General features: G+C 44.7%; 1 protein-coding gene and 1 long non-coding RNA gene across 2 annotated transcripts in view; one reads left to right on the top strand and one right to left on the bottom strand.

Annotated features, from left to right (window-relative positions):
* Positions 1–15,775, top strand: part of SLC24A3 (solute carrier family 24 member 3) — a 491,111-nt gene that overhangs the window by 438,080 nt on the left and 37,256 nt on the right. Inside the window, exons 9-12 of the mRNA XM_029917030.1 lie at positions 6,147–6,200; positions 11,064–11,197; positions 13,163–13,323; positions 14,091–14,361. Of these exons, the coding sequence (XP_029772890.1) occupies positions 6,147–6,200; positions 11,064–11,197; positions 13,163–13,323; positions 14,091–14,361 (620 nt within the window). The remainder of the gene's footprint in view (positions 1–6,146; positions 6,201–11,063; positions 11,198–13,162; positions 13,324–14,090; positions 14,362–15,775) is intronic.
* On the bottom strand, positions 9,055–15,667 carry LOC115273775. Its single transcript, XR_003900940.1, has 4 exons — positions 15,621–15,667; positions 15,342–15,478; positions 10,742–10,818; positions 9,055–9,130 (listed from the first exon to the last, which is right to left on the bottom strand). It is a non-coding gene; the product is annotated as an uncharacterized LOC115273775 (long non-coding RNA).

Below are 15,775 nucleotides of genomic sequence, written 5' to 3'. Positions count from 1 at the left end.
TTAAGTGTCCAACTCTTGATTTCCACTCAGGTCATGATCTTGCAGTTTGTGAGTTCAATCCCTGTGTTGGGCTCTGTGCTGACAGCATGAAGCCTGCTCGGGATTCTCTATCTCTCCCTCTCCCTCTCTCTGCCCATCCCCTCAAAAATAAATAAACACTTTTTTAAAGTGTCTTTTAGGATATTTCAGATGGTATGGAGTAAGAAGGGGAGAAACCATTTCCTCTACATTTCCAAGGTCAAATCGACAGATGTTAGGAGGTTAGAATCTCGGATTCTGGATTAGACCCCTAGGCCTACTCTGCAGATCCTCAGGCCCTCAGCCTCAGCACCACGGCTCCCACACAAGTAAGGAGACAGGAAGGCCATGCATGAACGAGGCGCAAATTGCCCAGCACACTTTGTTCTAGCCTGGGCTGGGTTAGAATCAGAACCCGTGCCGGGAGCAGCTGCGGGAAGCACAGGGAGGCTGCAGGCACCAGAGCACCAGCCCCAGCCTGCCGCCCAGCATGTAGTTACTGCTATTACGTGGATGGGCTGACAGGGAACGTTCTTCACATGAGTGAGGCTGAGAAATTAAAGTCTACGCTGCTGACCCATAACTGCTCCGGGACTTCCAGGGATTTCAGCTCCTCGTTTAAATGCAAAACACATTGAACTTTAAGGTGTTTTTCACCATCCATCAAAAATACTGTGTCTATTTCATACCACAAGCATTTGTTTTTGCTGAAAGGGTGTATCTAGGAGCTGATTGCTCTGATTTCTCTTTAACGTCAGGTCCTTCAACCTGTACAAACTAGATCATAGTAATATTTCAGTAATACTAAATGATAAATTTTATTCCTTTTGTAGAACATTCCATCATGTCCTAGCAATTTCAAGGGAGGTAACCAATGCATCCCTAATTTCAGTTGTGTTTATTTTGAAACAAGAGTACTCTTTTGAAAATTTTTCTTTAATGTTTATTCAGTTTTGAGAGATGGAAAGAGACCGAGCATAAGTAGGGGAGAGGCAGAGAGAGAGGGACACACAGAATCTGAAGCAGGCTCCAGGCTCTGAGCTAGCTGTCAGCACAGAGCCTGACGCAGGGCTCGAACCTACGAACTGTGAGATCATAACGTGAGCCAACGTCGGATTCTTAACTGACTGAGCCACCCAGGCGCCCTGAAACAAGAGTCCTCTTTATGAGCCTTGTCAAGTACAAATACACAAGGGCAAGGCCTCCCCGTTGTACATGGCTTGGATTCCTTTCCTGCTCCTGAATCAGTATTCTGTCACAGTCAGACAAGAAGTAGCAAGTACAAGGCTTTTAGTAGCAGAAAGCCAGCTATAGTGGGTTGAAGAAATAGTAATTTATTTTTCTTGCATAATAAGTGCCCCCAAATGGTGGTGGTACAAGATGACTCTGCATTTCTCTTGGCCTTTCCTAATGCTCCCAAGAGGGCTACTGCATGTCCAGGCATCAGGTCTGGATTGAAAGCAAGAAGGAGGAATAAGGAAGAACACTTTTCAACCTTATATCTCTTTGGTCCCAACTGGGTCTACCTTGACCTACAAATGGCCAGGAAGGATGGAATTACAACTCTAGACTCATCATTATTATTTTTTAATGTTTATTTATTTATTTATTTTTGAGAGAGAAAGAGAAGCATATGCCTGCCTGCAGGGGAGGAGCAGAGACAGAGAGGGAGACAGAGAATCCCAAGCAGGCTCCAAGCTGTCAACATGGGACTCAGTCTCACAAGAACCAAGCCATGAGACCATGATCTGAGCCAAAATCAAGAGTCAGACGCTTAACCAAGTGAGCCACGCGGGCTCCCCTAGACCAATCATTATTTATCCTGGGGGTGGGCCCACCCTCCTTCACATCCAGCGGTCCCCACCTGCTGTCTCAACCTTGTAGGATTCTGTAGTTCTATTAGTAAGCAAGAGGCAGGCTGTTCTTCATGTGTTTGGTGCTTCTCAGTTAGAAAACTACCCCTAAAGATTACATTTAAAATAGAAAGTATCAGAGATCCACCTGTTAAGACGCATTGTATGTTCAACCTAAAGCCATACTGACAGCTCAGTGAGGCCCACAATGTTGCCAGAAAGAATTTGGAATATGTCTTCAGTGAGTCTGAAGTCCCTATAAGAAAACAAAAGGATCCAGGTTGATATTCTTGTTTCTTCTTTGAACCTCAAGCTGTAACTTTGGGAGGGAAAGGAGAGCCAGGGGAACACAACCTGGAGAATATCTACCTGTTGGGCATTTGGGACCACCATTCACTATCCTGGACCACAGGAAAGCAGGGCCTCACCCTCTGGGTGAGAACAGGGAGTAACAGGGAAAACCCTCCTGATACAGGAAAGAATGGTCTTTGGCAGGAGAAATAGTAGCCCATTGAAGGTGGTTCAGATTGGAAGTTTGTGGGAAGGGAAAAAACAAGCCAAGATCATGCCACAAGACCAGGTCCTTGGAGGACAATAAATAGGCTGCAGTCAGGAGAGGCAGATGGACAAGTGTCCCCGGGGTAAGCTGGGGGACAAGAGCCGTGTGACCTTAGAGGTCATGTAGTCTGCATGTAGACTCTGTCCAATTCCACAACTGTTTCCTAAATGCCTCCTGAATGCCAGGTCCTGTTCCAGAACCAGACATAGAACACAAAAGCAAACTTGGCCCTGACCTCAAGGCTCTCTTGGGCTAGCGAGGAGTCAGACAGTTGACATGTCACCACAGGGTCATTGGAGACACTCATGGCACGGGGCAGGGCGGGGAGTGGGGAGACTTGGGACTCTGAAGAGCATTAAACCAAGAGTAGAATAAACTTTTAATCGGGTCCCAAAGCAGAGAGGACAGCAGATGATAGCATGGAGGCCTCAGAGAGGCTGGTGTATTTCATATGGAGGAGGCACTACGTGAGCCCTGAGTCTAGAGGCCGACCAAGCAAACCTGAAATGTCAGCAGGAGCAAAGAACCCTCATCTCACAGGCATCCCTGATAGAATTTGACTTGAACATTGCAATGGAAGGTCTTGTTTTGTGGTTGGGGTGGGGGGTGGGGGAAGATCTAAAGGAATTAGAGAGTATAAACATACCTGTTTATAAAGTGCTAGACTTCGTTCAGCCTAGCTGAAATATTTTATTGATGTGTTTCTGTTTTCTGGTGACCTCTCACTGAGGCTATTAAAATGCATCTAAGCTGTTACATGGCATCCCTTCTGATCTCAAGTATCTCTTCCTTCAAAATGAAAGCCGTGAATAAAATCTCATTTTTCCCAATTAACTTTATGCCACATATACACTGGTTTTAATGACATAAGAACTATGTTCAGGTGTTTTACAACTAAAAGTGGTTTTTAAAGGAGGTCTCCTCCTGCACAGATGATCTGAGGGCTGCTGTGTACTCAGAAGAGAATAGGGGGAGCTGGGAAGGGAAGGGGTATGTGCTTGGGGGTAGTCAGCTGTCAGGGGTTTGGCTCTGAGTCTCCGGAAAATGAGAAACCAGATAGCTGAGGTGGGGGGTCGGACGTGAGGAGTGATATGAAGTGACTGCTAGAAATGCATTGGATATAAACAAGTAATGAATAAATAAATAAACAAGGAAATCACAGACTAGTCACCTGTTTAAAGAACATCCACAAGGTCATGTGATAGAAAGCAAAGGAGGAGTGGACAGGAAGACTTCTTGGAGGAGATGGCATTTCAGCTGGCATTTGCAGGACCAAAGGGGCCAGCCAAGGAGTGAAGGGAAAAGTATTCCTGGAAGAAGGAACAGTAAGTGCAAAGGCTCTGGAGAGACCCACTTGGCATGTGCTACTGAAGGGAGACCAGTGAGATGGGGCAGAGACACAGTGTGATGGGAAACAGACAATTTAAAGAGCAAAAGAACTGGTTTTCTGGGGCACATGGGGGAGACAGCTTTTGGTTTTTTCTTCTTAACTATGTTGGGAAGCAGTTGCAGTGCTTTAAACAGAAGAAAGACATGACTCAGGAGCCTTGCAGAAACCAGTTCAGAGGCTGAAGTTAAGGTGGACTAGCAGGTAGCAGCAGTGAGGACAGAATCCAACCATTTAGGAAATATTTGGGGTGTGGGGTTGTGATGGATGTGAGGTGAAGGTAAAGGAGGGCTCCAGACTGATTTCTAGACTTGAAGCTTGACTGGGCAGGGAGAGGTACAGTTGACTGAGATGGCAAAGCCTGGGGAAACAGGAAGCCAGGAAGTAGGAATTAAGAATTCTGTTTTGACGTGCATTGAGATGCCTCATGAAAAGGTTTTATCGACAGTGATATACGAGCCTGGAGCTGGGTGGAGGAGCGGAGTGGGTGTGTGGGCTGGTGTTTACAGCAGGAGGACCATAGGACATCACCTAGGGAGATCATGTAGGTAAAAAGGGAAGAGAGTCCCCTATGTAAGAGTTCAACTGAGAAAGTGGAGGAGGCAGAGGGAAGAAGTTCAGGGAATAGGATGAAAGCCAGGGGCGTGGTCTCTCAGAAGTCCGAAGAGCACTGTGTGCAGGAGGGCAGGTGTCCAGCCTTCCGAAGCTGCAGGGAAATTGAACAGGATGACAGAGAACCAGCCCTGGAATCGTGCACATAGAGGTCGCTGGTGCTTCAGGGGATGGATGGATGTGGACATTAGAGGGATGTGCCAAGGGAAAGCACCGTGCTGCAGTGAAATGTATGCATCCGTTTGAGAAGTTTTACTAAGAGAGAATCCCAGAAATGTGGCCAAGGGTGGAGAGATGTAGACCCCCTGATTTCTCCTCTCAACTAGCCTCAAAAGCATTTTCTATACCAGATACATGTTCGCATCATCATTCTAAACTAAAACGTGGGCGCCCACTGTGTGGATGTATGCATCCTAACGTGTACCAGCCTCCCGTCTTGTAACTGTCTTTCTTGCACTTCGCATTTATAATCACCACTGAAACAAAAACCCTTGTGTGTCCATCTTTTTTACAGTTGACCACATATTTCTCAAGGATCAGGGTTTTTTTAAAAATAGGTTTTATTTATCTATTATGAGAGAAACAGTGCGAGTGGGGGAAGGGCAGAGGGAGAGAAAGAATTTCAAGCCGGCTCCCTGCTGTCAGCTCAGAGCCCAATGCAGGGCTCAGTCTCACAAAACTGTGAGATCATGACCTGTGTTGAAACCAAGAGTAGTACACTTAACCTCCTGAGCCAGCAAGGTACCCCCGAGGGTCAATTCTTAGACACGGAGCTTCATTGAAAAGAAAAACTAGAAAGGCGTGAACTAGAATTTCTTCAGACCATTTTCCAGTAACCTCTTCTCAAAACCAGAATTCCTCCTTCGATTATACAGCTAAAGGCAAACCTAGAAATCAAATTCCCTGATTTTTTAACTGGAAGTTACTAAAATGAAGAAAATAGGAGTATCCACACTATCAGAAGCTCAAGGCACAGTCCACGGGGGTTCATTATTATTTTCTTTCTTTCTCGTGATCATTTTCCACTTGTCCGTTCTTATCCTTCCTGCTGGCAGGTAATGCCTAGGTTTTTGCTCTCTCCCTCTTCCTCCCTCTATCCTTCCTTCTCCCTGTCTGTCCCCCCCCTCCCTCTATCTTTTCAGTCTTCCTCTGTCTCCCTCCTTCCATCTCTCTCCCTTTCCCCTCTCTCCCCTCTCCCCCTATCTCTCTCCCCTTCTCCCTCTCTCTCTTTCCCCTCTCTCTCCCCACTACCAGATCTCTCTCTGTCTCTGTTTGCCTTACTCCTCTGTATCCAGCAATCCCTCTGACACCCTTATCAATTCCTTTAGTTTGTCCTTTGTAAATGCATCTGAATAGTTTCAGTGAATGATTAAGCTGTAAAAATATTTATAAGTACAGGAAATACTTATAAATACAGGCCTATATTCAGCAATATTATGGTGGACTCACTGTTCTCACAGAACTCTTCTGGGTGAGTGAATGACAGGAACATTTTCCTTTTAGGTAGAGAAGGAAAAGAAAGTGCATTGAAAGCTGTATGCAGCGTAGAAATGTCTACAAACTGGGAAATATTTGTAACCAGTCCACACACTTCATCCTTGCCCTGCTCACCTGCTTTAACTACCATTTGCATCCATGGATTTCCAGAGACAAGTTGGTATGTTGCATGCCTGCCTGCACTGATGTCCTTTAACAAGCCATTCTTGGTTTCACACAGGTGGGAGTCCTTAGTCCTCGTGCTGATGTATCTTGTCTACATTGTCATCATGAAGTAAGTAAAATGTCTTCTTGGTTTTCTTTTCCAAAACTCTTTCCTACATTTAGTATTATGGGATAGTGTGGAAAGGGGAATAGAGGGGAGGGCAGGTAGCTGGCCAGCTTTCGATGCAGTCTCTCATGGACTCGTTGGTTCCCTCAGCAACCTGCTGGATCACTGAAGTTTTGATTAGTAACAATAGCAAAGACTCTTCTAACCCCTATGTGATGACAAAGTTAAAGCTTTAGTCTTTACCTTCAGAGATCTCTGAGACCCTTGCACCCTCTTTAAGACCTGGCAACCTAGCTTTTGGTTCTTTTGGCTGTTTTTCACTCATAACAAGAAAGGGGGTAAAACTCACTAAATTATGCTTCCATGTAGGGTGATGAAGATGGGACCAAAGCTAATTAAGAGATAGCTAAAACCATGGATCAAAACTCTGCAGACTTCCATTATTCATATTGTATTAGTCATTTATTGCTGAGTAACAAATGACCCCAAAACATAGTGACTTGAAACTAGAAGGATGTGTTATCTTTTTTTTGTTTGTTTTTTTTAATTAAATAGTTTATTACCAAGTTGGTTTCAATATAACACCCAGTGCTCTTGCCCACAAGAGCCCCTCTCTATGACCATCAAACCCCTACCCTTCCCCCCTCCCTCTTCAGCCCTCAGTTTGTTTTTGTCATTCAAAAGTCTCTCGGGATTTGCCTCACTCCCTCTCCCCAACTCTTTTCCCTTCCTTTCCCCTTCCCATGGTCCCCTGTTAGGTTTCTCCTGTTAGACCTATGAGTGAAAACATACAGTATCTTTCCTTCTCTGCCTGACTTATTTCACTTAGCATGACTCCCTCTAGGTCCAGGATGTGTTATCTTGTTACGGCTTCTGAGTTGGGTGTCCAGGAGCATATAAGCAGGGTGTTCTAGAACAGGGTTTTCCTTGAGATTGCAGTTAAGAGGTTGGCTGGGGTGGCCATCATCTACTTTACTAGGAATACAAAATGGCACACTTGCACTATTGGTGGGTGAGCTGATACTGTCTGTTGGCTGGAATCCTCACTTCCTCAGAACATGGGCCTCTCATTGGAGTTGGTTGAGTGTCTCCACAACAAGGGAACAGGTGAGTCAAGAGAGAGCAAGAAAGGCCCCAGTGCCTTTTATCATCTAGTCTCACAAATCATACACTGTCACTCCGTTCATATTCTATTTATTAGAAGTAAGTCTAGCTCACACTCAAGGGGTCTGCTTCACCTTTTGAAAGGAGGAGTGTCAAAGAATTTGCAGATGTATTTTAAAACCACCACTTCATATGTTCTTTTTCCCCCTGGAGCCTGAGTAGATTACTCTTTTTATCAAGAATTAAATTTCTGGTGTTTCCCTTACTCTCAGGTAAAATGTAAGCACCATGGCCGTGAACCTGCTGGTTCATCTTTTTGCCAAGTATCATTGAGATGAGGAGCTGATAAATAATGCAGAGACATTTCATGCTGCAGCTACTGGACCCCCTGGGAACTATTTCTTTCATTCTAAATTAACCCATACTTCCCCCAGCGTATGTGACTACTTCTCAGGGGGCGTGAAAGTAGAACACGATCAGAAATTGCCAGTTTGGACAAATCAGGTAGCAGTCTAGAATTTGACATGTCAAGTTGTCTTTCCTGTTGAGGTCTGACAAAAATTACTTCTTGGCACTAGTGTCTGAGAGACATGTTTTGAGAAATCAGTCTGGTCATTGGCTAACATCACATGGACAGTAAAGGCAGGGACTGGCTTAGCTGATGCTCAGTGTGGGCTGTAAGCAGCCTGCCATCAGTCCACTCAACATGGCATCCAGGCTTTACCTCAGGAGCTGTCCTGATGCCTGGGTCTTGTTACGAGAAGAGCATATTCCTAGAGTGGCCTGGTGTGGAGTTCCCATGGGATAACTGACAAAGAAATCAGGTGCTTTTATGACTCATCACCTTCCATTTAAAAATACAGATTAATGGGTTCCCACAAAAACCAGAGTTGCCCCACAGGCCTTCCAGAGTTTCTAGACCCCAGAGGAACAGTCCTTGAAAGTATCTTGCTCCTCCTTCTCTTAAATAACAAAACCATTAGGGAATCAGGACCACTGTGAAGAGGCCTCAACAATGCACACATCTTCTTTCAGTGTTTTTTTCAATTGATTATTTCACTCCCGGTTTTTTTTCAACTTTTTGAGGCTCTAAGTTCGAGTTCCCAAAGAGTCAAGGGTCATTTTCTTCCCCTTTGAAAAGGTGAATCAGTCATTTATTCCAGAAGAATTGACTGAGTGTCTGCTCTGTGCCCAACATTGATCTTGGGTTTTGAATCTGAATTTAGATGACAGCATGTCCCATTGTGCATTCACTAAGGGCTTTACAGAATAAGAAAGGCTTACACCAGAGCTGGTCTAAAGGGAAGGAAGGTTGAGGAATTTTGCTAGCATGCATCGTGTGACCCCTGCACCCCCTACCGAGCCATCATAAAGCCCATGAGTTACTGGCAGGGCTTGTGGACATTAAGATAACACTGTGAACAGTCTCTCTCCTTGCCTCAAAACTATGCCCAGTGTGAAAGTTAATGAGGTGTGTTTCTGCTGATGCCTCAACTTTACCAACCTTCCAGCTGCTCAAACCAGCAGGATACAAATAAAATGGGGAATCACAGCTACTGTGCTCACAAAATTTTCTGCATCCATTCTGGTCCCAAGTTCTAAATTGAAATCTCTGCTCTTTAGCCATCCCCATCCGCAATCAGAGGCTTTAATCATTGGGTTTTACAAAATCTGATTTATAAAATTGCACACTCCATGATAAAATAGCTTCAGGGTGCAGGCACAAAATTTAAAACATTCAATTAAAAATATAAAACTGAGTAGCATCAGTTAAAAACAGCATATATTAGAGTTGTCAGCTGCCTCCCAGGGGGATGACTTTGAACATTCTGTGTGAAGGTCAAAAAGCAATTTTAGTTTAGGCCAAGTAGATAGAAATCTTAAGGGAGCATTAGGCATACTTGGCCTTAGTGAGGATTGATTTCTGTACATATCTGGGTTCTGTCTTTGGGATTTGGCCCCCAAGTGAGGCAGTGTAGTTTGGTCGTTTAGATCAAGGGTGTCACATTCAGCTCTGCCTGGTCACAGCTCCCAGCCACCGTTTGCCAGCAGTAAGACCTTGGCCAAGTCATTCAGGCACCTTGAATCTGTTTCCTGTCTTCCAAAACAGGATTCATAATGCTTCCTACCACAAAGGTTGTTTGTAAGGATGAAATGTGACAGCATAGTTATCAACCAATATCTGGTTTCAAGAAGGCTCTCATAACAATACTATACATAGTGTTATTACCTTGTTGCCCAACTCCAAATAAATGTGTAACACACAGTTGCACTGCAAGTGGCTATTTCTATGGGGAAAATGGATTCTGATGACAGAAACACTCCCTGTCCCCCATAGCTCTATCAGTAGGGCAAGACATTCTTCTTGAGTTTACAAAGTGGGGAGACCTTTTCATTAAGAATAATTTGAATATTTAGGGGCCCCTGGCTGGCTCAGTCAGTTAAGCATCCAACTTCAGCTTTGGTCATGATCTCACAGATCGTGGGTTTGAGCCCCGTATTAAGCTCTGTGCTGACAGCTCAGAGCCCGAGCCTCCTTCAGATTCTGAGTTCCGTCTCTCTCTGCCCCGCCCGCCTCTCTCTTTCTCTCTCAAAATAAATTAACATTAAAAATTAAAAAATTTTAAAGAAGAATTTGAATATTCACAAAAGCCAACAGAAGAATATGACAAGCCCTTCCCCATGCTTATCACCAGCCCTGATGGCCAGCAGCTCACAGCTCACACCCCATCCATTTCCTTCCCTCCCCATGATTTGACACACCAGACAGCGTACCAGTTCATCTATAAAAATCTCAGTGTACGTCTCTCAAAGGCCTCACCTTTCACATAACCACTGCATCATTATCACACCCAAAATTAATGCCTCTTCTTTAGTGTAATTAAATACCAAATCAGTGTTCAAACTTTTAATGATTTCAGGAATGTCATTTTTTACAGGTTTCTTTTAATCTCATAAGCTCTTTGAAAATTAGAATCCAAATAAATCCCACTCATTATAATTGGTTGCTCTAACTTTTTTTAAATTTTTAAAAATTTTTTTTGAGAGAGAGAGACAGAGAGTGAGCAGGAAAGGGGCAGAGAGAGGGGGAGACACAGAATCTGAAGCAGGCTCCAGGCTCTGAGCTGTCAACACAGAGCCCAACAAGGGGCTTGAACTCACTAACCATGAGATCATGACCTGAACCTAAGTCAGACGCTTAACTGACTGAGCCACCCAGGCATGCCAATAGCCCCGCATAAGGGAGATTCACAGGATCCCAACCTGTGATTTTAGAAAACCAAACACAGAGACCTAGAGTGCCAGCCAGCCTGTAACATGCAGACCATGACACACTTGGCAGCAGTGTGGATGTGACACCTGCTTCTTCTTCCACCAAGTGGGTCCCTGACAGCAAAGGGTCCTAAAGACATGGACAAGAGAAGGTAGACCTTACTCACCCCACTGAGCCTCATGGCGGCCCTTCCATGCACAGACTGCAGGCAGGGGACCTCAATCCTGGGGTGCCTCCATTGACCTTGAAGAGGTTGCAAAGAAAGCAGTGTGTCTCTATTGATTTATGTAATGTTGGTTTTATTTTCACTTACCATAGATCCTTAAATTGGAAAATAGGACAGGTAGCATTTACTGCAAGGAAAATGGGAGGACAAAATAATAATAACACACACCTAGACTGGGAGCTGTACAGAACACTGGATGGGGGCTGGGAAACGGGGAAACAGCAAAAGTTGACAGACTTCTTCTGCTCATTCCTTTGTTCAGATATAATGCTTGCATCCATCAGTGCTTCGAAAGGAGAACGAAAGGTACTGGAAACATGGTAAACGGCTTAGCCAACAATGCGGAAATCGATGACAGCAGCAATTGTGACGCAACTGTGGTGCTACTCAAGAAAGGTAACCGAGTGGAGCCTGGGTCCAAGGAGGGAGTGCTGGGAGTCTGTCTGAAGCATCATGGCTGGTGGGTGGGATGCTGCCTGTCCCAGAGCAGACCGAAGGAGAGAAGGCTCTGCTCCCCTCTGCCTCCTTTGCCTACATTCCGAGGCAGTCAGTCAGTCCTACCTGGTGATGAGCTGCCTGAGAAAGCTCTGTGAAGTTCTTGAGCAAAACAAGAACTGGGAGTGGGCAAAATTTAGAGAAGAGTCAAACTCTTCTTTAACAGCTCAAAGCATTGAACATGCTGGGAGTGACAAGGGGGAGGGAGGATTGGGACAGGGCTGTAAGGGAGAGAAGACTGGGAGGGGAGTGTGGCTTGAGGTACTGACTGTCACATTTTGGCTGGGTGACCATGAAGCAAGTGGGTCATTATTTTCTCTTCTGTAAAATGGGAATGACTTTTTAATGAGTAAAGGAGATAATGTATGTAAAATACCCCATTTCTGATCATTCTTGTTAGTATATTATTATATCCAAATTCACTTTCAGGCTACATTATCTCAGTTTACAAGCTGCAAAATGTCATGGTAAATTACCCCCCCCCCTTTTTTCAAAGTAATCCTTATATTCAATAGGTTCTCATTAAGCAGTTGATCTACTAAAAGAACTAAGATAGTGCTTCCTAATAATATTCTTTCTTAGAGGAACAAAGAAAACCATCATTTACTTTTGCCTTAGAATGTGTTTTGTTTTTCACTTAATTTCTTTTAACTTTGTCCAAAAACTGTGTGGATTTATTTCTTCTTGGTCCCATATGGTTGCTTTTAGGAAAAACAAAAAAGAAATTAGAAAATCTATGTTATTTTCAAATATATGTCTGAGTTTGAAATATGTGGGTAATTATTTGAATTTGAAAATTGACTATGTGATACTTTTCTATTTATGTTTAACAAAAGACTTAAGAGTATTCAGTGCCATCCCACATAAGGATTTAATCTCTTCTGGATAGTTTTTAACCATAAAAGGAATACTCTTAGGGAACCAAAAAGAGCTACCTCATATTAGTCAGTGTTTCCAGAGATTATTTCATGGTTTAATGACTTGGAAAACAAGAGTGAGGACCAGGAGAGTGTGTGGCCAAGTACCTGTGAGTGGTGTGCTCATATCGCATGTTCATAGAGAAGGAACTTGGGCTTTGGTGAAACTTTTTGGGTCCCACTGGACCTTGGCCCTCTGTAATGTGTCCAGCTCAGCCACCTGCCCCTGTTTGTCAGCCCTGCTCACAGACTGGGCTATGGCAGTGTGTGTGTTTCTCCACTAAGGCCTCCCCTGGGCATTAAAGGCAGTTCTGCAGCTTTTAACAGCTCAGAGCATTGAACATTGTTGGTATTTGACAGGCATAAAGAGCTTCTAAATATTATTGGAATCTTTCCTGTGCCCTAGGTCTGAGTGGTGGGGAAAAAGTCCTTTGAAGACACAAAGGAATTCTCTTAGGTTACCACTCATTCTTACTGTGAATGATACTTAAATTGTTTCAAGTCATTTCAAACAAGATATATCAGTGAGCTTCATGGAATGAAGAGTTTGACTCTTCTCTAAATTTTGCCCACTACAGCCTTCTTTGGATGGATGGCCAGATAGATGGATGATGGGATGGGAAGGAAGGAAGGAAGAAAGGAAGGAAGGAAGGAAGGAAGGAAGGAAGGAAGGAAGGAAGGAAGGAAGGAAGGAAGGAAGGAAGGGTAGATGGGAGGATGGGTGGGTGGGAGGGTAGATGGATGGATGGATGGATGAATGGATGATTAGGTACATGGAAGGAAGGATAGAGGGGTAGATGAGAGGATGGATGGATAAATGAATAGATAGGAGGGAGTGGGGGCAAGAAGGAGGGAGGAAGGGAGAAAAGGAAGGGAAAGAAGACTACATAAATATCTCTTTCCTGCTCCCGGCCTCGTTATCTTTACTTGGTGTTTTTAATTTCCCCAGCCAATTTCCACCGCAAAGCGTCCGTGATCATGGTAGATGAGCTACTGTCAGCCTACCCTCACCAGCTTTCTTTCTCTGAGGCTGGACTTCGAATCATGATCACCAGCCACTTTCCCCCCAAGACCCGACTTTCCATGGCCAGTCGCATGTTGATCAATGAGGTATCTGGGAAACACTGTTTGCCATTGGAGAGGGGTGGGAGACTTTGGGAAGGGGAGAAAGTTCCTTGGTCTGAAAACAGAAATACCAAACTCAACATTGAACACAATAGTATTCCTCAGCTATTTCCCAACATCTTTGCTGATAGAGCTAGCTGTACATCCTATTTCTTGCTCTTCCTCCCACATGTTGAAAGACATGATCAGGCTCCCAGTTATATAGAAAAACTCTCCTATCCTCTCTACCTACCTTTTTATTTTCATCTTACATATGGGGAGAACCCTCTGATGTGAACTTGTGCAAAAGCACAATCAAGTTGCCTTACTTTAAAGTAATGTCATCTCTGACCTGAATTTTCCTGTGTATCCCTTTTTCTGGAGTGGCAGCCTTTATGATATGCTAGTCCAGACACATTTGTGTGGCTTTCTTGTTATGTACCAAGTGATTCCTACAGTCCAGAGAAGAAAGATAATAGTGCAGTTCCCAGGAAATCAAGAATGCTGATAGAAAAGAAAGGCATGTTGAAGAGATAAAATGTTTCCTCTAAAGGGATTTTCAAACTCCTGTGAGTCATACAGGTGAACCCTTCCTCCCAGAAGGAGGTTGTCTGAGTTGCTTATTACTTTGAGGAATCCCTTAAGACTTCACTGAAGAGTCTTCTGGAAGAATCTCCCTGTCACAGCCTGAAAAAGTTCTAATAGCTGTTATCCTAGTTGTAAGGATCTACAGTCCCTCTGACTGTGGTAAGAATGTGACTTTCTCTTTCCAGAGGCAGAGACTCATAAACAGTAGGGCCTATGCCAATGGAGAATCTGAGGTGGCCATCAAAATCCCAATTAAGCACACTGTGGAGAACGGGACAGGACCCAGCAGTGGCCCAGACAGAGGCGTGAATGGGACTCGGAGGGATGATGTTGTTGCTGAGGCTGGTACCGAGACAGAGAATGAGAATGAGGACAATGACAACAACGAGAATGACGAAGAGGAAGAGGAGGATGAAGATGATGATGAAGGACCATACACACCATTCGACCTCCCCTGTAAGAGGACCTATGTCTGGGCTGGGATTGGGAGCTATTTTAGGGCACTGAGTATATGTCCTTGACTTTGATGATCTTTTTACCATCCAAAGAACTATCTCTATACATGAATATGGAAATATTTATATTAACTTATACCATGGGCAAGACTCTGCTTTAGAGGGTCCAGAGATGAATAAGATGGAGACACATGATCATTGGCTGAAATGTGGGTTCTTTGACCAAATGTATAATTTGTTTGCATTTCATCGAGAAAGATCTTCTCTTAGCTGCTCTGTGGGACTTTTGGGTGCTAAGGAAGACATGCACAGAAGCCATGTTGAGAAGACAGCTTGATGCTCAGGAGAAGTTCTTCGCCCACCTTCACCCATAGCATTACATTTGGCCTAGGGAACAGTCGTGCCAAGGCCGACCAAGTTGGCTTTTGTTCTTCTCACTTCCTACCCCTCACACCCCTTCAGGTCTCTCTTTTCCCATTACCTAAGACACCACTGGAGATACAGACCTAGACAAAAAGCATCCCAGTCCCAACTAAATCTTATACAGTGAGACTGGCAGAAGGAATCTCTCTGGTACCTTGAAGGGGAAAGGCAAGGCATGTATAGTTTTCAGGACCCCAGCCACCAAGGCAATTGTCCTCTCCCAGCTGCTACCTAACAATGACTTGGCTATTCCAGAAACCTTGTCCTCCTGCCCCACCCATTACTGAAATGAGTGGACCAAGCCAAAAGAATTCTACCTATTTGCTAGGGCTTCCAGAAAGTTCTGGCTGCTTCAGGAAAGAGCTCCCTGGTCAAGCCTGTGAGGCTTAATTAATACGTGCAACTTCTCCAGGATGTTTAAATTTCCAGAAGGACTGTGAATTACTTAGTGGGACAAAGGGGCCCCCTTCAGATCACTTGTTTTGTTTTTCTAACCTGAATGGGATAAATGCCAGGCCTAACATTCTGGTTTCAAGGTGCCTTATAACCGTCCCTTACCTTCCCTCCTTGTCTCTGGGATTAGTTGCAGATGAGGAGGCCTGGGGCTTCCACGTACATGATCTTGTCTCCTTGTATGCTAAGAGATGTGGCTGTAGGCGTGGGCTCAGGAAGCCCACCTCAGGCCCCCGCATTCCCTGGAAGTGTAGGCACGAGAGGAGAAAGTATGCTCTGCGTGGTCCTGCTGGTCCTCAGAGTCTCTGCTTTGTTCCTGCCCACCCCCACCCCCTACCCAGCTGCCAGCTGCCGAGACAGGAAGTGGAATCCCGAGGTCTTCACCTTGGGCACCCTTGATAAAACGCAGGCTCTGGTGGGAGGCCCGAGATTCTGCATTTGTAACAAGCCCCAGGTGACACTGGTGCTGCTTGTCTATGGGCCACACATGAGGCAGTGAGAGGGTAGCACTGTGGCGTCACACCAGTGACCTTTACAGT

Source organism: Suricata suricatta, chromosome 12 (genome assembly GCF_006229205.1).
Source record: "Suricata suricatta isolate VVHF042 chromosome 12, meerkat_22Aug2017_6uvM2_HiC, whole genome shotgun sequence".
In the NCBI taxonomy this organism is placed as follows: domain Eukaryota; kingdom Metazoa; phylum Chordata; class Mammalia; order Carnivora; family Herpestidae; genus Suricata; species Suricata suricatta.
The sequence above is the reverse complement of the archived record's forward strand: the minus strand, read 5'-3'. Positions and strand labels throughout refer to the sequence as shown.